We start from the raw sequence: 21028 nt of genomic DNA, 5'->3' as shown, positions 1-21028 counted from the left end.
TTGCCAGAGACGATTAACCTCAAATCTTTTCCAAAGTTGCATTGGCAAGGACTATCACCATTGCTCATAAATTTCTCCACTTTTATCCACTTTACACGAAACACGCTCCACAAAACCATTAGGTACATTTGACATGATCCGACTTCTACATATAAGCACACATATTGTACGACTTTGCCACGCATTTCCTGTAGAGAAAACATGCGTCATAAATTACCAACATAGCTTTTTCTGATAATTTTCGGCGAATAAAATGTCTTGATTCTAATGCGTTCTTCGATAACAGCTGTGTCCGCTGCAATGAAACTTGCTTTGGCACAGGAAGAAATTTACTTTAAAATTTGCTTTCCGGGATGTTATTGCGTTCCCAATTTCCATATAGATGAGCGCCAATGTCGAGACAGCAGCTAAAATACATAAAGCTTACTTCAGTCTCCGTCATTCGACAAAACGTTAGTAAACTCGAGTCCTCTTATTCACCATTCTTTTTTATGTGTTAATGGATTTACTATAATTAACAGATAATTAATAATTAACGGATATGAGTTATAAATACATTAGATATGGTGCGTAAAATTCGCTTGTCGATTTAGAATATTTGGAAATCTAGATTATCTAGTAGTAATTGGCTGAATAAACACTCACTTGTATATTAAGTAATTATAAATTGTTGGTTTTTTCCCATGTGTTTATGTAGTTATTGTTCATATTGTTAGAAAAATGGCATTCAACAGCAGCTGCAACTTTAACAAATAGTTCACTGCGCGAAGGTTGAGGGACTGCAAGACATTTCTCAGTACTTTTTTCTACAATGGACGAAATCACGTAGTGAGACTTTAATGACTTCAATGTTGAAGTGTCATTTGAAATAGAGCAAGTCCTTATTTTCGACAGTCGCATTGTCTATAAAGCTATATGTGGGCACCATTAGGTATATAAGGAAATAGTTTTAATGAAGACCAATCACTTCATCTCAATGGAAGTATTATCAAATTTTTCAATGATAAACTTCTAATATTGATGCGGAGATGCGAAAAAGCTGCGCAAACTATAGGCCAGTTTCGGATGGAAGGATGGTGTATTAATCGCTAAAACAAGGATGTCAACTACTACGCTAGCTGCAAGGTATACATGTAGGATTACGTAAACCCTTTCAAAAATGGGCTCAGTTTGAATAAATTCTAGTTCATAGTTGAAACTTTATGGCATCTGAGCTGCTTTCCAAAGAATAGTTGACGTAGCAAAATAATTCTATAATAATAACGGGCACATATTAACAAACATTTATATAGGCATTATTTTCTATGGTGCAGAATAACTGCAGTAGGATAATCTGCAGCTCGATGTTATTCCACCTCCGTTTCGTACAGATCCAGTAATTTCCGACTTATCAAGCATGTAGGATCAGAGACTTCTCCATGTTTCGAGTTTTACGTCCGGTACCACTGTTAAGCATTTCATCAGATGAATGAATGACTGACTGGATCCCAGCATGAAACGAAGTCGCCATATCTACGTCTGACTTTAAGCCTAGGCCACAATGTGGCCCTAAAATTAGCAGGTAAATACGTTATTTACAAAGTTATCACGGAGACTAAAGACAGACAGCTCACTATCAGTTTCCTGCCTCATGGAACGTTTTTCTTTTTCCGTCTTACCTTTTCTTGCGCCAACTCCCCAGAAACCTGTTCTGCTGTAACAAAATACGAGATGCACCCTTATAGACACATGTGACTCTAGAATAACCAAACGCCATTGCCAACTGTACGAAAACACTCATTGATTTATTTATTGATACACTATTTTTAATTAACACTGTGTCTAGGAATAACATAATATTAAGTTTATGCATCATTTAATCATACATACTATACGCGTACCCCATACGGCCATAGGTTTTTGTGCCATAGAATGCTTGTGTTACTCATTAAGCTAGCGAATATAAAAACGTATTTAACTGGATACAGAAAGTGAAATGCCTTCTGTGTTGTTGTTTTAGAAGTTCAGAATGGAAATGTTTAGAAGTTGCAGCAATAATCATTGCGATCACACTAACTGTCAACGTACGACTTAGATTTCATTGTTTGGGTTTGTTGTGATGTGGGGCCTTATTGAGAATTCGTGCATTCTAGCTCGTGCCTAAACCAAGCGCTTTCCCAATTGGAGATATCTTGTCGCCTGATAATGATAAATCTCTTGTTAAATTTACAGGTTTCTGTTATTGCAATTCGAATGCACGGCCCGTTTTGAGGCGTGTGCCCTGCTAGAAAATCTGCCTCAGTGGCACTGTCCTGATATATCTCTGCGTCAGAGTTTGGCAACCAGGATTGATCTGCAAGCCTAGCTTGAATATGTACCAACAACGCTGTTAGTACCGGTGGCTGACACATAAAGGATGCTTTGACCGGACCTCGTCGTTACCTGGACGACGTGAATACACGCGAAGAATACGAATGTGACAAGGCAGCAGCATACAAGCACCTCAGAATGGCGGTGAGAAGCTGTGAAATCGATGAAGGCTTCAGTGTCGAACTTCCTTGCCTTATGCCGCTAAACACAATTCTCGTGTTGTTTTTTACAATCGAACTATATATAGCTTATTATGGGCCGTGTATTGCATATGTCCGTGATATCTTGCTTTGTTTCACTAGTAAAAATAATGAAAAATCCTACAAAGTATGTAGTGTAGTAGTTTTTGATTCGATAGAAAAAGGGAAAAATCCTTTCAAACATTCGAGATAATAACGGTTGATTCGGTTAAACGAAATATTTATTCACGGATCGGACGGTCAACGTGAAATAATAATTTCAGTTTAAAAATAACATTTGGCTTTACTCTATTTTTATTGCTGGAGAGGGATCACAAAAATAATACTTATCATAACAGCATTGATGAAAATGAATATAACGATTAGGTCATTATGAATAAACGTAGAATCCTAATTTATTTTCTAGACACTATTTATTTTAAGCTAAAATTCGCAAGTGCATAAAAGCCTTCCACTACAGGAAGCCTTAAACGCCAATTTCAAATTTACCCGCGCGACCTGCGGCATCAACATCTACTTGAATCGATCATTAACTATTAAAAACTACCGGAAACAAAAACGTGTCGAAAAAAAGGCCTTTGTAGGATGCATTCACTGAAATATCGCATCAACAGCTGCCCGGCATTGTTACTATATGATGCATGCTTTGCCACTTTTTCTTATAAATGTACTTAACAGCAAGCAAAATACATGTTTTCAGAATCGCAGCGCTGTATCATAGAATAGTCCATCAGTTTCCAACAGCAGCCATTCAAACATGTGCTATTTTACTTTTTGGCGTTTACATATGAACCCAATCGTAAGTTATTGTCTAATGCAATATTGTCGTCAAACTTTTCCCATTACATGTCGACATATACGTCCGTCTTTAACTCACGCCACGCTTTTGAGCTGTATGCAATTTCCAACTGAAAAAAATTTAAGCGAGGCTTATACTCTTGCTTCCCCAAAAAAACAAACAACTTGGTAAGAACACAAGTACAATATATTCGTCACGCTAATGCACTATTACGAGAACAGCACACTATGGAACTCTATAGAGGCTTACGCCATAGACAGCCGTTTATAGAAACTCCTAGTCGGGAGAGAACTTTCTCTAGAAGGCTTAATACTACAGGTCTCTGCAGGTACTAAATAGGCCGGAAAAAGTGGTCCTAACGGACAAACACTGCTACAAAAAGGCAGCCGTCGAGGACACATGATATCGACGATACGATAAGGATATAAGGCTTTTGATTCTGGAGTGGGAAATGAAACGCGAATGCCAACTGGCGCTCAAAAAAGAAACCGCGACAACCACATCAGTGAAACAGGCGATTCATTCAGTGCTTTGCAAAAGAGTTGTAGATTGTGCAGGACGTGAAGCCGAAAATAATTTCGGGACGATACAAGAAAAACAACAGACTGTAAAATACGAAACGCGAAACAGGTCGCTGTGGAGGTGAATGGCGTTGTGAAACGAGGTGGCTTGGCATCTACCACGTACCGCGGCCCACCCCAAAAAGGAAGAGAAACCTTGAGGGATTCCTTTCGCTATTTTAATTCGAAACAATATGACGCTTGACGACACACAGGCGTCGGAGGGTTTCTGCAGAAGAGCAGGACGTCTGTAATACTCTTCGACGCAGGGATAGTGAGATTAGCCGTTGTTTTTGACGCTCCCGCGTTTTTCAGCTTCGTCCGAAACCGCTACCACTACTTTTTGTACGGCACCACACTTCATCGCAAGTGCCGCCGATTTGTTGTGCTTCATTGAGCTTTTTTATTCTTCTATTTTCGCGATTCTTCCAGTTCCAGCATCGACCATTGTAGAAGGGGCAGAGGTTGGTAAAAGAGAGAGGGGGGGAGTTGCGTCTTGCGGATTGTGCTGCCCTGCCAAACTCTGCGATCTCTGTTTAGAATATAAAACTGCTGCATTGATGTTACCATGTTCTTTTCTCCGCTTTTAAGAGCTTTTTTGTCCAAAAAGAAACCCTCGGCGGCCTCGCCTGATGTTTCTGTCCGTACCAGGTGGTGTTCATTTGTTCGGCACGTTAGCATGTCGGCGAATCGTGATAATTATATTGATGTAACTGCTGATGTTGAGGCTGCTTGTTCTAGTAGTGACAGCACTAATAATCTCTGAGCGGGTGTTTCAGGCTACCACACAAAAGAATGTCTGTCACTAGTGGGTCGACGAATCCATCTCCGATACAGTCGATGATTTTGGAAACAAAGTCTCCCAACAAACCTCTTCATCCTCGAACCGCTCCACTCGACGAACTAGCTAGCGGGCGAGTAAGCAGCTTCATGTATACACAGTGTGCATCACATGCCGAATTCGCCAAGTCGAAGTCCGGTGTAAACGACAGCACTCTCGGAAGCCTGCAACCTGTCCCATTTCTCCTTTTTTTCCCCTGCAGCGCAAACTAGATCCAAGTCTGGCCAAGACCCATCTTTTTCTATTTACTACCCCACTAAAGCCCCTAGCCATGCCACTGCGTCTTTGCGCAACATCGCTGCCACAACCATTCTTCGCGTAACAATCTTTCGACATCCATACGGATCCCACTGACCAGATAATCAACATCTCGACTACTGCCACCGGCCGAGTCGGGGTTGCACCATGATTAGAGTCCGTGAAGGTATCGGCGGCTGCTGCCATGGCAGTAGGGGTTGACTAAGGACACTTGTGAACGAATTTGATGTGAAGCACACCGAGGGCGGAAACACAAATTGAAATAACAGATAGCATAGTAGTGTAACATCAACATAATGATGATGATGGGTGGTCACAGTCGACAACAGAAGCAACAACGACCGCGATGACGGTCACAATAATAGCAGGAATGCGTTCTACTGCAGTCTTCAGTCGTTGCGCTGTTACTACTGCGTTATAGCTTGTCGCTCGCCATGTCTTGCTCACATTATGCTAACTCTGTTGGTTTGTTTGTTTCTCGAAAAGCCATGTCAGCAGGCCACAGGCAGCTCTAGGCCTTTCTTCAGGAGTCCTCTCAACAACAGTTGTCGGTCCTTTTCTTATTCATCTGTATCTTATTCTTACTTTGTTGCTCTGACGCCCAGTCACGTTTCCGCTATTGGCCGGGTCTTAACCTCGGTCCACACTGCGCGCCATCTGCAAGACTGGCTTCCGGAGCTCAGCGACTTAGTCCAGTTCTACCTGTACTTTCACTATTCCGATAAGGTGAGAACGTAGAAAATCCGTAGAAATGCCTAATCATGTAGCCCAGCCTTGACAGCAAAAAAGGGGATAGAAAGAGAGGCCTTGTCGTGATATCCTGGAATTCACTGGTTCTGCACTGCCTGAACACTGTAGTGTGCAAGATACGACAGTATACGGTAATGGGACGTTTGCTCGTTTTAAAGATCGAATGTTTGTGCAGTGGTCACCTGCATGAACCTCGGACGGGAGCTTTGGCGGAGCTGACTTTTCTATCTTGAAGCCTAGGGCTTGATACACACGAGAATAATAAGCGAAGCAAATGGGGGCAGTAAGTGTAGCGATAATAGCTACGACGTCAGCAGCGACAGCCGTGTCAGCAATTTGCGTGAAAAACGATAAACTTTGAGCGAAATAGCCCTATAATCCGTCATAGTTACAACTTCTGCGCAGGTTGCATTGCACGACAAGCATGTCTGTATCTGTAAGTATTCTGCATGCTATGTTGCGTAAACAAATGCATTTATGCCGCCAAAGGACCAAGATGATATAGGATGATGCCGTAGGCAATGAAAGTTGTCTTTGAGTTGGGAAATTGGTTTGAAAATGTAACGAATATCCTTTTAATTATTATTATTATTATTATTATGTATGTGTATTCACCACCAAACTTGATATATTGAATTGGAACTGCTTAATATATATGTAATTAGTCGAACGATTTGTATGGCGTCCAAAAGCTGAACTTCCTATGTAGGGCTGCCTGTATAGTTCCTGTATAACACGATAGCATAGCTAAAACGTCCATTTGATCCGATGACGCTACATAGTATAATTGAACAGATAATATGTTACAATTTTATTGTAAAAGGTTATGACGCTAACTAGTTTGCCTTTAGGTAGAGTTGAACGGTGGGGTGTCTTAGAAAGTGGGCCGCCCATACGCCGGATAACTGAATTGCCCAAAATATTGGGCAGGTGCCGCGGCAATCTCTTGAACAGTCAGAGTAACAGATAATTAGATTTAAAAAAAAAAGCACGAACTTGCGCATTTACCTTTCACCTTCGTATTTTCCGACTGTACAGCCAAAAGGAATAATAAATATGGACTCAGTTATCTTTAGAAGACAGTATAATCCATATAAGGTGCCAGTGGCGCGCATACAACGCGGGGCAGCAATCGTTTGGCAGTTTAAAAGAGTCATTTGTCAATTGGAAAGATTACATATGTTAATGTAACAGTAGATACGTAAATTATTGCAACAAAGAGCGTATTTATGAGCGAGTTTACTTAACATAAATTCCCCAACTATAAAATAGCTCTTGTCCAAAGCATTAAGAACTTGTTTAAGGAAGACGAAACAGTTCGTCATCCTAGATTGGATTGGGCGTTGTACAAGAAGTCATCGGTTTGTCTACTTTGGTTTGAGCCTATGCAGAAACTGCCACGAGGGGTTTTCTTGTTGCAGTTGTTCTTAGTCTGCCAACGCATTCAAACTATCGGTAAGGAGTACGTAGTCGGCTGCTGGACTCTTGCTTCTATACGTACGCCACTGTTGCCCCTGGGGGAGACTTACGGAGTCGGATAGCCTCTCTTGATTTACAGGTGCCTTGCAGGATGGCAAATCGTGTTATTTACTTAGTCGAAACCACCGTTCGTTCTTCTGCTGGTTCAGCTGCCATCGGCCATTGACATTGAGACCGGCCACCGCCCTGGTTGGCAGGTGAATGCTGCTGCACGCACCTTGCGCCGCTTCAGCCATATTTCCTCACCGATATTCCCAACACAACCTGCCGTACCCCTACGAAGTCTCCTCTAACGCAAGTATGTTACACACATACATATGCCTAACTAGCTTCTGGCTGGCTGGCAGGCAACCGGTAAGACTAACTAATTCTACAGTCTCCCTAAAAAAAGTAACAAAGAAGACCTTTAGCACATCGCTACCCACAATGATCGGTAATAACAGCGGTACTATCAGCATCTGTAGCAATTGATAGTAGCCACATGTGCGACTGCTCTGAGTAGGCGGCAGACAGGTGGCCGTTTCCAGACCTTCCCTATGAACACCAGGAAAAACACCATTCACACAGCACGCGCCTATGAACGTTAGAACAAATCGAATAAATAAAACGGTACAGGCAGTGATGAAGCTAAACAAGAAATTGGCAGCGTCCATTGAAGAAGCACTCACACGCTTGGCGCCATTGCTGTCGCTGCGACCAGTTGGTTGACGCACACAAATATATTCACACGCACAGATGATGTAGCGCGGCTAGCAGCTGTAAGATCCCACGCAAGCCTTACAAAAACGTAGCTAGTTAAACATGTTATGCGAGCCATGCAACCGAGTGTATTAGGATTTATGCGAACGTCGTATCGAACGTGACGACAGCGGTTCCAACGACGCCCGGGTGCCCGTATACAGAATTACTAAAAAAATAGGATGCTTTTATATCGTACTCGATACGCCTCACTCACTTCGGCTATTATTTATACTGCTGGCCCGGTGTATGTGTGGATAATTCTTACGCTCTGCACTGTTTGTAGCTCCTCTGTAGAGACAAATGTGGAAAGAATACTTAACTTTTCTGTAGAACCTTCGAAGGGTTCTCTACATATATCAGACAACCACAGTTGTAGCCAACTGCTAAGATTGTTAAATAATACGCCACTAGCGTTAATGCTACAGCAACAACAGGAGAAATATGGGAACACTTCGGTCGGGTCGAACAGAACGACATTAAAAAAGTTGAAACATGCTTTGTCCGTGGTACCCTCATACCCAGAACGCGTTTGCTTCGTCTATTATTCTTTAATACTCGCTTTTTAGTTCGCGTCCTATTGGCACAACGATCGCATTTCACGTTGCTAGAGCAGCAGCAGTGGGGAAACCAAAATATGCGTATTCAGGTTCAGAGAACTTGCGTCCTATGCAAAAGGCAAACAAACAGGCTCGCAAGAGATAACCGAATAGAAGAAGAATTATCGTTGTCGTCGCTATCCAGAAAATGCAACAGGGGAACGAGGGGGCAGGGGGAGAGGGGTGAAAATCAAGCGAGAAGTGGGGAACGCGGGACAGAGGTGGGAACAAGACAGAAAGGTAACATAGGCAAAAGACCAAAAGGTAATGTCGGTCAAGGAATATGGTCACGGCAAAAGAAATGGTTGAGAAAGGAAGCGACTAGGTGCTAAGGAAGGTGAAATGCAAGGCGACCCAGCGTAAGGTAGCTGCCGGCAGAGCTGGCGTGTCGTTAGTCGCTTGCTGTTATTGTTGTGTCCCGGTAGTTAGTCTGACGGAAATGTGGTGTCTCAGCTCGTGCGATACGATCGCATGCATTCTCTCCTGTAGCAGTAGCACAAATAGTAGAGATCATAGTAGGTTTAGAGGTAGAAACACTAGTAGTGGTCTGTGCAGACAAGCTTGTAATAAGCAAAACGCTGACGTCGAACAGATATTGTTAAGGTGCTTAGCCCACCCAATAGCTTCCGCGAGAAAAGCCCGTTTCCGTTCTTGTGAGTGATCATGCCTAGCGCGCTTGGCTCGTGTACCGTGGGCAGATAATGTGAGCTGGCAAGGACTGGGCTAGTTTGGTCGAACCAAAAACAGACAGCGTCGCCTACCACTGTTGCTAAATGAATTGTTTGCCTTGGATGAAAGAAGAGTCTCGTTTTCCATGAAGTAGCGGGGAAACTTGCTAGCAACAACGATTCGACGTTTTTGTTGCTGATACCCCCAGAGTTGGAACCTAACAGAAAAAAGCGCAATAGAAATGAAGCCGCCGCTGCCGCACTGCAATTTGCCTGACTCAGGTTCCTATCGAACATATATACTATTACTATTGTACGGGTAGAACATGACTTACTTGCTATTCTCCACGAGCTCACCGACAGGTATTACATGAACATAGGAGAACACCGAGTGCAGGTTATGAATAAATCGTGCAGATCGAATTATGAGATAGATCAGTAATCACTGTTACGTAATAGCGCTCGAATCAAACGCAGTGCTTTGCTTATTGCGTAAGGTACATAACATAAGTAGTTTTATTTTCTTACTCGCTGGGAAAGACCTAGGTATAAAAGCCATAGAAGCCCCAGATATGGGGCAATACAATCACTCTAAAAGAGCATAAAGGTAATTTCCTTGACAAAAAGCCAAAATTAATCTTAAATGTATCTGCCAATGCTCGTAGCTGTAAGTCATGAAAGTCTCACTGTGTGTTTGCGCGTGTGTATCGGGTGTTTACGTCGAGTTGCCGTATACATGCAACAGTAGAAATTTTGAGAGACCGCTAGTAAGCAGCTCATAGAACCGTGTGAACCAACGCATTAGCTAGCCGAAAAATGACAGACGCTAAGTTTAACAGTTTACTTTTTAGAGAAACCGTTATTAAAATACAGTAGTATAGACAACCAATAATTAGCCCCTTAGCGCTTCATGGGTAACCCGCGCCATTTTTAGATCAATGAGGATCTTATTGCAAGCGCGTACTCTACTAACTAGTTAATTGCTTGCGTTAAACTATGAGGAGACGCATATGCTGTAATAGAGAATACAATACGTTCGAAAATATATATCGAGGTCGCCTCTATGATAGCCATTTGTATCATGACAGCCGTTTGGGGTGCCTTCAAGGGCACAAAACCAGTGCATCAGCAAGGCATAAACAGATCGAAACCATGCTCATTCGTTACTTGAAGCAAAGACCTGAATAACTCAAAGGCATCATTATTTATTTTCTGTCTATGTAGAGCAACGTGCGTACATAAGATGTTAGTTTATCGTATTTTGTTGCTGGAGAACAGAATTGAAACTCAAACCCTATTTTGATGTATAGCTTTGCTAAAAGTTAATGAAAAAGTTACTAAATATCGCAAATTACCTTCCCTAAAACGCCCATAAACTGACTCGTGCGGATGCGGATAAGAAAGGTTGCTTTTGGCCGTATTCCAACCATTTATTGACCTTGACCTTTTTATGTATGCAATATAAATTCTGGATGATAATTCCTTTAGGGCTAAGTATTAATATCGTCTCCTGATTTGTTCTTCGAGAGTCAGCAGTTTCGTGTCTGTTGGACTAACACGACATCCATACAGGTACGTACCTTGCCGAGAGCTCGGTGACTAAGCAAGGCGGCCAAATCAGCAGCTCATAACTTTGTAACGTTACCAACTATATGCTAGCGGTATGGCATACCAAGTAAGTGAAATCTTAGAGAAATAAATCATGCGTCAATAGATTGAAAAAATGACTGAACGGTTTCTAAAAGCGCATCTTCTTTGTGAAGCTGCTCGGAAGACACTTTTTTTTCTATGTAGTCTTTTAAAGCAAAACACGTAAGTTTGACGTAGATGGAAACAGTTAAGTAGACATATAAATTGCCTTTCGAAGTTGGCTTCACTTGTATTGTCAAAAGCTTCCATCGCGGAAAATGACAGATGAGTGGCAATTGCATTCAACGCTACAGGGGCTTGAATGGTTTAGTCTTGAGTTTGGCAAGCAAACGCATTGAGAGTGCCCTATATGGCATCTAGTCTATGCGAAATTATGAATATCTCTAAATGTTACATGCATTCAGTTCTTGCGAAAAGACCACCGGGTACTTCGTCGATGTCACTTTCTAAAAGAACAGTGCAAGAATATTGATAGATTATTCTATCGGTTCTACAAAGATCCAAGAAAAATAGTATACATATAACGCTGAGCTATTTGAATGTCTTTAGTGGTGGACACACAATATGCACTGTGCATTTGTCTAAGAGAAGTCAGGAAAAAGGGGATCCTTATACAGAATTGTATACCAAAGGCGCCCACCTTATTGCAGAAGCCGTTTGACACTTCCATGTGAAGATGCATGACGATATCTATAGGAACTGCTGACGCTCTTGAGTAACTTGCCATTAGTGAAAGGCAAATGCTCATGGCATTTAGCCAGTGAACGACACAAAAGGATCTGAAAGCTAACGGCTACACGGAACGCCATGAAATTACATCAAGCAATATGCTGTTGTTGTCCCTGAATAATCTACAACAAAACAATTAAGTACATATAATGTTTCCGAAACATTTGTAGAAAAAAATTATGCTTTCGTTGGGTAGCTGAGCCAACAGCAGAAAATTAAGAGTACTTGGTTTACATGTGGCGGAAAAACGCCGAATGCTCTGTATTTTCCAATTTTGCGTTAATAGACTTGTAGCTTATTATACAACTCTTATTATACAAGATCGGGTAATTGTCATTGGTAAGGAAGTAGGTCATATTACCGTTGTGCTGCTAATAGAAAACACTTATTATTTAGTTTGTACAAGAAACTAATGATAGTTCTAAAATGATGACCATTTGATAGACAGCGGGCTGATCACAGTTATATCAGTTTATGAGTTGGTTGACTATCGTCTATATAATGGTTTCAGAAACAACTGGCAAGGCTTTTTTTCTTATTACTTACACAACGATATAACAGACTTGTGTACGACAGCCCGAACTGTCAGAGGCATTTGGGTCTATAACACACCTTTACTTTAAACTCAACAACTTTAAAAGAAGAGCTGAGACTATAGTACAGGCCAAATGTCACAGCAGCCTTAAACGAAAATAAGGAACGATAACAAGTACATTTATTATGAGCGAGATGGGCAAACTGTTGGAAATCGATGTCCATTTTTGACAGGAAGTGTTTTAACAGATTTAGCTACGTCTGGGGCATATGTAGCATCTTTTAATGTCCTTAAAAACTTGCTGCTTGATGTGCCTAAAAATTTGTCGACAACAGCAATGGAAGATGGGTAACAATTGATCGAAAAAATTGATTTTAGTAATAATTATATGGCTTTGTTATTATCACTTTATTAAAATCTGGCGAAGGTATTAATAAAAAATTATTTAAAAATTGAAAGTACATTTTCCTTTGGGACACACAAACAGTTTATTGTAGTGTAAACAGTTGCGCAGTTCAAAAGATCGTTGGGGCATCTGTACGTCACGCTTATTGAAAATACTAAAATATATACATGACATAAATAAAGCGTATTGCATATCAGAAGACAAGTAAACATGACCTGATAACGGTGATTGCTAGAAACGCTTTTTACCCGCAAACGTTCTCAAACGATAATACCAACCAAATGACTCCGGTCTCTACAAAATCACAATTTATTTAGTGGTTCGCTTACATATTTGTTAACTTTTTATCGACTTCTGATTGCTCTCTCATGAGACTAGTATTTAATAAGAGCTATGTTGTGTATGAACGAAGTCCACTATTTAAACGAGGATTTTTTATTCTACACATATAAAGCGGTCGCCTTTGTAACCGACGTGACAGAATTCGCCTATTACTGAAAGTTAGACAGCGCTTAACTTTTTTTACCTCTACTGTGAATAATTGGAGGATTAAATTTGTGGTGTAGTTATGCAAGTAGAGTTATAAAAATCACGAAAGCAAAATATATATTCCCTAAAACGTCTATGTAGACGGGGCATTTGTGATTTTTAAATACCATGCAGGTAAACGTAATATTCTGATTCTCTCAAAAGTAAAATAATCGTTATATTTTTAATGGTTTTCCACTGATATTAACAAATATAATTAAATAAGCTATGAAAACACGCAAAAATGACCGGGTCTGCGTCAACCCGGTACTTTGAGATACAACGCACCCGAATGTAACCTTTCACGGCAAAGCAGGTTCGTATTTTTCGAGCAAAGACGTTTATAAAAGGGCGGATTTTCGTTTGTAGCAGACGACAATCCTCTCATATAGATTCCAAAGAGAAAGGGAGATCAGTAAACATGTCATACTGCCCGTGTGTGCGCGAAAAAGTCAGCTGACTTGAGTTAATCGAACGAGTCGGACATCGACTACAAATAAATTAAATGAATTGAGTTTGTTGTTCGATCTTCCGAAACATCTTTTTGTGGCATGAGAAGCGACAGAGAGATGCAATGTCGAGGTTTTTTGTGACGACGCCGATTTTTTACGTCAATGCGGGTAGGTCGTTACATAGTACATGCCATGGACTTGAAAAGCTTGAAAAGGAAGAAGCGGCGTGCACGTTGAATTTTTATCAGATAAAACCAGCGAAAATTAAAACAAAATTTATCCATTTTATTGGTTTTCTGCAGTTTTACTCGACTAACGCAAGCTCCTCTGTGTATATTACTATCTTAAATACGCACGAAATACTTACTCGGTTCATCTCTATAAGCAGCAAAGAATCATTTGAGTTTTTCAATCGACGAACAGGAAAATATAACAAGTGTGTAACAAGTATACATGAATACAAAATTTTTGAAACAAACAAGACCTTACACAGTTATAGTCAAGTATTAAATAGTCAAAAACTAGGACGTGCCATACACTGAGGAGTGCAACCAGCTTTAGTGTACACATAATACCCGAAACATTTAATTTCCGCGTATATATATATATATATATATATATATGTATACGTGTTTTAAATATTATTGATTCCATTGTAACACATCTTTAAGATGCAAAAATACATGTTTAGCTCTTAGTATCTTGTTTTGATTTGTCACGTTGAAGCTAACTACATGTAATAGCCACTGTTAGGAGTTATCGAAATCTTATAACATGTGAAATAAGCTTGATGTCTTTATCTGCTCGCAGCGCCGCATCTTGGACACTGCCATACATTGGTATTAGCTGATGCCATCAATAGACTGCAGAAGTTGCGGTATCCTAACAAGAAAACACTGTTCAGCACTGGAACAGACGAGCATGGCATAAAGGTATACAAAATGCGCTGCATATTAAATTTTCAGAGGGTATCATTTTTACCTTTAAATTGTTCATGCTTAGCCAGGAACTTAAGAGTGTACCCTACCCAGCACGATATTAAGAAAACCGTGGAAAACGATGTTGTTTTATATGTCAAGGATTTTTAGTGCCATTGATAATTAAAAAAAAAGGCAGCATTTTTTTAGGAATTTTATGAGAGATCAAAATGTCATTTTTCGGAAAAAAGACATAAAAAACTAACATTACAAGTTGTGACTTTATTATTACTATGTTACTTCATAAATATTATTATTCAGCTTTATTTTGTTGCTTTATTTTATCTTAATTTTTCTGTAGATCCAGCGGGCAGCTCGTACTTCCGGCATGCCTGAAATAATTTTTTGCAACAAAATATCAGCCAAATTTCGTACACTTTGTGATGAGATCGGTACTTCGCACGACCACTTTATTCGCACGACGGATGAAAATCATAAAGCATGTGTTGCAAGCGTATGGGTGAGTTGAGTATAACCGCAATTTATTTCATCAAAAAAAAAAAAAGAGCCGATTTTAGGTATCTGTCTTCGTATAAGAATATAGTAGTTAGATAGCAAGCTTTACCAATATTGCAGTGCTTAATACAACCTATTGTCGTAAGATTTTCTAAGTTCCGATTGCTCCATCAAATCTTCATCACTAACAAAGTTCTCCTGTTAGAAAAGGAAACGTGCGTATTCAATTATTATTAGATTATTTGGTATTTTTTAATTAGGAAACCTTGGTTCAGCGTGGACATATCTACAAAGGACAATATGAGGGCTGGTATTCAACTTCTGATGAGAACTTTGTAACAGACGTTAAAGAAATTGAACAAAAAGGAATGAAGGTAACTGTCAGCGTAGAATCGGGAAATCCAGTTGAGTGGGTCAAAGAGGAGAATTACATTTTTCGATTAGGATCCTTTAAGGGTAAGTTTCGAAGTTACAATTATTACAGTGAATAAGCTATATCTAAGTAGGTCTTGTAGGCTGAATTGCTTTACTTTGCTTTTTTCGACAGGAATAATAATCTAAAACATTAAACGCAAAATCCGACTCAATAGTTAAAACAACTAAAAGTGCACTAACTTAAATAGCTAACATTTTTATAGCTCGATTATGGCATTTTTCTTTTTCCAGATGACCTCCTGCATTGGCTAGACACAGAACCGTCTTTAGTTCAGCCTTCAAAATTTCAGAGAATTCTTCGCTCCTACATAGAACCAGGCCTCCAGGATTTATCTGTCTCGAGATGTCGTAGCCGCGCGCATTGGGGTATCCCTGTTCCTGGGGATTCTTCTCAGACGGTTAGTGCTTAATGAATTATTATGAAATGATTTGACCTGAGAAATAGTACTATACTCCTTGCTTACTGTAATAGAAAGTTTTCAAGACAATATAATTACATTTGATACTTTGTGTATAATTTAATTCAACTGATATATTAAAAATAGACCTATGACCTTTTTAGCTGCAGCCGCTTACATATGCACACAACGGCCATCAACTTTAGTCATACTGTACAAAGCTGCGATTAAACGAATAGAGACAAGTAAATTATCACTCTTGTATATTAGTGTAATAAATGTTTTAAATTTTCAATTCTTGTTCTCTCGTTAAGGATTGTTTTAGACAGCGGGCTTTAGCATGTGTTCGATTCATATCAATTCCATAGTATTAGTCTGCAAAAAAATATATCATTTGCAAAAACGATTTCGAATGCTATTTAATTTTGCATGGTCGACGTATCAACGAATTAAACGTTCTTTGCAGATTTACGTTTGGCTGGATGCTCTGACCAACTACTTGACTGTTGCTGGTGAACCTCTGGGTCGTGCATATGACCCGGCGTCCTCTCAAGTTTGGCCTCCATCACTGCATGTAATTGGCAAGGACATCTTGAAGTTTCATGGAGTTTATTGGCCGGCTTTTCTTATGGCGGCTGGCTTGCAACTTCCCCAAAAGTTAGGTTCTAGTATTTAACTATTTTTTTCGTATCCCAATCTATAACATAAAGTAATAAAAAGAAAGCTAGATTATTAGATGCATGGACCACACGTTTAGTATTTGCATTTCTGTTTATTTTAGAATTCTTTGCCATTCGCATTGGACTGTTGAAGACAAAAAGATGTCGAAATCTCGTGGAAACGTCATTTGTCCACTCGATCTCGTTCCCGTTGTACAACCAGACGGCCTAAGATATTTCCTCTTACGAGAGGCTGTACCACACAGTGATGCCAGTGAGTCTTGTATTATTAATTGAAAGCTTATACCATTTCTTCTTTATTATTACTATTACTACTCTTCTGTGTATCTTGATCGAGTACAGATTTCAGTGAGGTAAAGATAAAGCGAATCTTGAACGCTGAGTTGGCAAATTCGTTGGGGAATCTTTTGAATCGATGTACGTCAAGCACAGTAAACCAGAATCAAATGATACCACGATTTCCTGAAACTGACCTGCCACTCGCGAAGACACCTCTACAAATCATTGAGAACGCACTGACCTTGTCGGACCAGGTGAGCGATTCATCAAATTCTATTATGGTTAATAATAATTAGTGTAATAGTTAATCATGGTGTTTTACTATGTGGAAAAATCATAAGCCGGATTTTATACCATCATAAGTTTTGCATCACATTTCAGTATATTTTTCTTAGTCCTGTCTTGCAATTTTTATCTGAGTAGTTGTAGAACAAGACAATACTTTATCGTTATTAAAGGCGGCCAAAAATGTTCGCTTTTTAATTTGAAATTGCTATGTTATTTTCTGAGTCCGAATTCGAAGGCGACGAGATAAAAAAAGAACTAATCATGACATTTTTAGCTCTGTTTTGTCCTCCTTTATTACCATTTTTTACAGGTTGGGTCATCATTTGCTGAAGGAAACTTCTATTTGGGCATAGACTTAATTCAAAAAGTGCTTCGCGATACGAATGCGTTTGTTCAAGAGGCCAAACCGTGGGAACTAGCTAAAGTTAGCAAAAAATCGCTGCCCGCGCGACATCAATTAAACATTACTCTTCACACTGCGCTAGAGGTGCTTCGCATCGTGGGTATTTTATTACAGCCAGTAATACCAAGAATCAGTCAACAGTTACTGGACACGTTGCGAGTTGAAGGCAGAAATTGGACTGACGCATCTCTGCGCAGGCAAAATGATGTCCCATTAGGCCGTAAACAGACATTGTACACGCGATTGAAATGAAAAAGTAAATGTACATTTTCGGTGGCCGCATTTTGAACGGGCGAAAAATTCGCATTGTATAGGTAATTCTACGGGTTCAACTTACAAATTGTTCAAATTCCAAACCAGAAAAATAACGTTATTTTTCTTTTTATATACGCTGATTATCTATTAAATGGTAGCATACGAATTTATAAAAAATAGGAAAATTTACGCTTGATAATTATTACAGTCAGAAACTATGGTACTTCCCGGGAAGTTAGGTCGAGGAACGTTGTCGATCAAGCGGTGCTTGAGAAGATAAGAGTATAAATAAGATTCAATTTATATATAATGTTTTTTAGTGTGTGTTAGATATGAGCATATTTATTACATGCTATTTTATATCATCAAATTTGGTCATATATATTTCTAAATTAAAGCGTGAACAATTTGAAACATCTTTTTTTGGTCAGCGCCGTATCAGCTTGTAACAAAAAGAAGCTGCCAAACTAACAAAAACCGTGCTTCTGCTAAACGACATTTTTGGCAAACTACGGTTGTTTCTTCCTAGAAAACTAACAAGTTTACATATGAACTATTTTTTTTTTACATTACAGTGTCAACAAATAAAACCTTCCCTATTTTTCCGCCCACTTCAAAAAATACATCTGCAAGCTACTTTCCTCCAAGTAACTCAATTTTTATTCTCAGTTTTAGTATATTTTTTAATATACGGGATTTCGTTGTTTTATATAATTATCACCGTCGTTGTTTTTGCTATGATACTGCTTGGATTTGATAGCCGCTCCCCAACAAAGCGGATTCTCTTTTCATTCATTTCGTTTTCGTATTTTACTCTATTATCACTCGTTACAGTGCTCATTATATTATTGCATTATATGTGCTATATACTTTTACTGCTATTGTTCCTATTATTATCAACAATAAGCGGATTATGGAATTCCTCGTTGTCTTTCTTTTAGCTGGCGTGCATGGCCTACTCGCTCCAATCACGCTCATTTTTTCTAAAATTTTTTGTCGATTAACGTCATATTCAGATCAGATAGTATAACAGATCCTCGACAATCCAAGTCAACAGCACAGATCTTTCCTTCCCGTGGCAGGGCCTCAACAAGCGGCGATACTGTATTAAACTGCGTTCTACTTCGATTGCCCCGTACTTTCTTCGAAGTACTATCATCATTTTCGCATTATCTTTTCTAAAGGCGCATTATATATGTGTGTATGCTTTCTGTTCAAAATAACAAGTATTTCTTTAGCATTGCATTAGGTATATCATTCATATATAGAATAGAGGCAGTTTTCTCTTGTCGATCAACCGGTACGTCATTCATCCGTTAATCTAATAAAAGAAAATATCTTCAATCGTGCCTGCCCAAAAATTGCTTTCAGGGCCCCTGCGGAGAACGACAACCAGTATTGCTTTTCGATCTATACGCAGTCACGGCTTCTGTTTGTATATATATATACCAGTTCTACTTTTCAAATGATTCAGCCTGTTGTCAACAGATTCTTTGTACGCGATTTCGATTTTTCTTTTACCAGCGTCATTATCTTGTTCAAATAAGATATATATTTATATATGGGTGAATATCATCTTCATATATATACAGGAGCTAAAGCCACCTCATCCATTTTATCACCGTACCATTTTTATACATCCATTAACCTTATGTGCTAACCTCTGCTTTAGAGGAAACACAAATTATGGGAAAATTGTTCGAGATAAAATAAGGGAACTTCTGGTAAAAATCTGAAATTAAAATAAAATGTTGCCTTTCTATATACTAGGTCTATTAGTCGACAGGCACAAATCTACACGTGGTGCCGATCGAGAACCCACGATACGCGACGCGTTCGTATACCTGAAATTTCTATTTTAGGGTGAAAAACGACCGACTCGACATAATGTGACAACTCAAAAGCAGAACGAACATGTAAGGCAAAGGCAACAGCAAGTAGCATATGTATGTACAAAAGCCATTATTTTTTATTGTGTAAATGGGTCCAGATGCGTATATTAGCCCAGCTCCGGCCGAAAATAGGTAAAGCTCAAGGAGCAAGGTTGAACCTAATTACCATCACCCATCTGGTTTTTTATTCGCGACGTTGCATCTTGCTGAAAATGCTATATTTATTAGCACTGTTTAAGCTTATTGGATCGCAATAGTGTGATGATAATAAACATTCTTAGTGGCTTTCTTCGCTTCGTAGGGAATTTTTTATCGATTTAATCTCTTCGTTTCGTAGAAACATGCATGATAAGTACTCATACGTTCGTCGACGAATGATCTACGGGTTTCGAGTTGTTCACATCTTAGGTCCTATTTAGAGTTATCTTCGATAAATTGCCTCGTGGAAAATCAATTTGGAAAACTATTATTGCTTCTAATGTTATTCCTTCAGCGACGTTTTCTGAAAGTGCACTCAATAGCAAACCAAAAGGAAGAGCTATTAATAACTTCGCAAGGAAACGCCGTAGGGAAGAAGTTTCTTTAAGAGGTGGAATTACTAGGACTTAATGCATGACAATAAGACGCAGTTACGAATCTCAAAACCGAGCAGGTTTTAGTGAAAGTTATGCGGAACCCGTTCCACATGCTGTGTCAAACTGTGAACTATGAAAACTATGCAGCTACTATGTCTTATATAAAAATATAGACATAAAATATGCCTGTCGAGAAAAACCAGCTTCTTTTCCTTCAAGAACACAATATGTGAGTAAAAAAAGCGACAAAAATATTGTCAAAATACTTATCATTGTTACTCTTATCAGTACTTATTTTCTTATTATTATTATTATTATTGTTGTTGTGGTGATTCACGAAACATCAATTACTTCGAGAACAGTACACATGTCTATCGTCATGGTCGCACATTATAACGTCCTTAGTAAGTTTTCTTCTTACTAAGGTAATTAAAAATTAAGATGACACCAATTATATTATCATCAACTTAGACCCTCAATAAAAATTCTACTGATTAAAGAAACAATCACGTAACATTGAGGGCTAATTATTTATAAAGGAAGAGCTTCCTTTCATAAGGGAATGAATGGAGTATATTAAAAGATCTAGAAGCCATGTAGGTTTAAATTATTACTTCGCAATCCAAATTCATAAACTTCCATCGGATTAGGCACAGTTTCATTCGTTTTTAACTTTCTCGTTAACTTAATCCGTTAGCTACTTCTGGTGTTTTGGGGTAATAGTACAGAAGTCATTGTTTAGGCGACATTACAACACGTTTCGATTAAGCTTGATTTACTTACATCGTTCACAGAATAGCGCTATGTGTTTCCACAATGGCAATAGTAGTATCAAGATTACATTGCTTT

The 21028-nt window shown here is 39.1% G+C and overlaps 1 protein-coding gene and 1 long non-coding RNA gene across 4 annotated transcripts; both read left to right on the top strand.

The window, feature by feature from the left end:
• Window positions 1-348: 348 nt before the first annotated feature.
• LOC147757429 (uncharacterized) lies at window positions 349-3202 on the top strand. 2 transcript variants are annotated; one of them, XR_015321605.1, is made up of 3 exons: window positions 349-452; window positions 1371-1561; window positions 2212-3202. It is a non-coding gene; the product is annotated as an uncharacterized LOC147757429 (long non-coding RNA). The 2 variants fall into 2 exon arrangements; XR_015321606.1 differs by lacking the exon at window positions 349-452 and adding an exon at window positions 589-1125.
• Window positions 3203-13507: 10305 nt separating this feature from the next.
• On the top strand, window positions 13508-18631 carry MetRS-m (Methionyl-tRNA synthetase, mitochondrial). 2 transcript variants are annotated; one of them, XM_086980300.1, is made up of 9 exons: window positions 13508-13709; window positions 14352-14473; window positions 14820-14978; window positions 15235-15430; window positions 15641-15807; window positions 16274-16464; window positions 16589-16740; window positions 16830-17020; window positions 17329-18631. In XM_086980300.1, exons 1-9 carry the CDS (start codon window positions 13664-13666, stop codon window positions 17707-17709), a joined length of 1605 nt encoding a protein of 534 aa, XP_086836426.1. In that variant the 5' UTR covers window positions 13508-13663; the 3' UTR covers window positions 17710-18631. The 2 variants fall into 2 exon arrangements, with proteins under 2 accessions (XP_086836426.1, XP_022649207.1); XM_022793472.2 differs by having other exon boundaries at window positions 13510-13709; window positions 17365-18631.
• Window positions 18632-21028: the final 2397 nt, after the last annotated feature.

This window comes from Varroa destructor, unplaced genomic scaffold, assembly GCF_002443255.2.
Source record: "Varroa destructor unplaced genomic scaffold, Vdes_3.0 BEIS01000002.1, whole genome shotgun sequence".
Classification (NCBI taxonomy): Eukaryota; Metazoa; Arthropoda; class Arachnida; order Mesostigmata; family Varroidae; genus Varroa; species Varroa destructor.
Note: the sequence above shows the minus strand (reverse complement) of the source record. Positions and strands in the feature narration are given on the sequence as shown.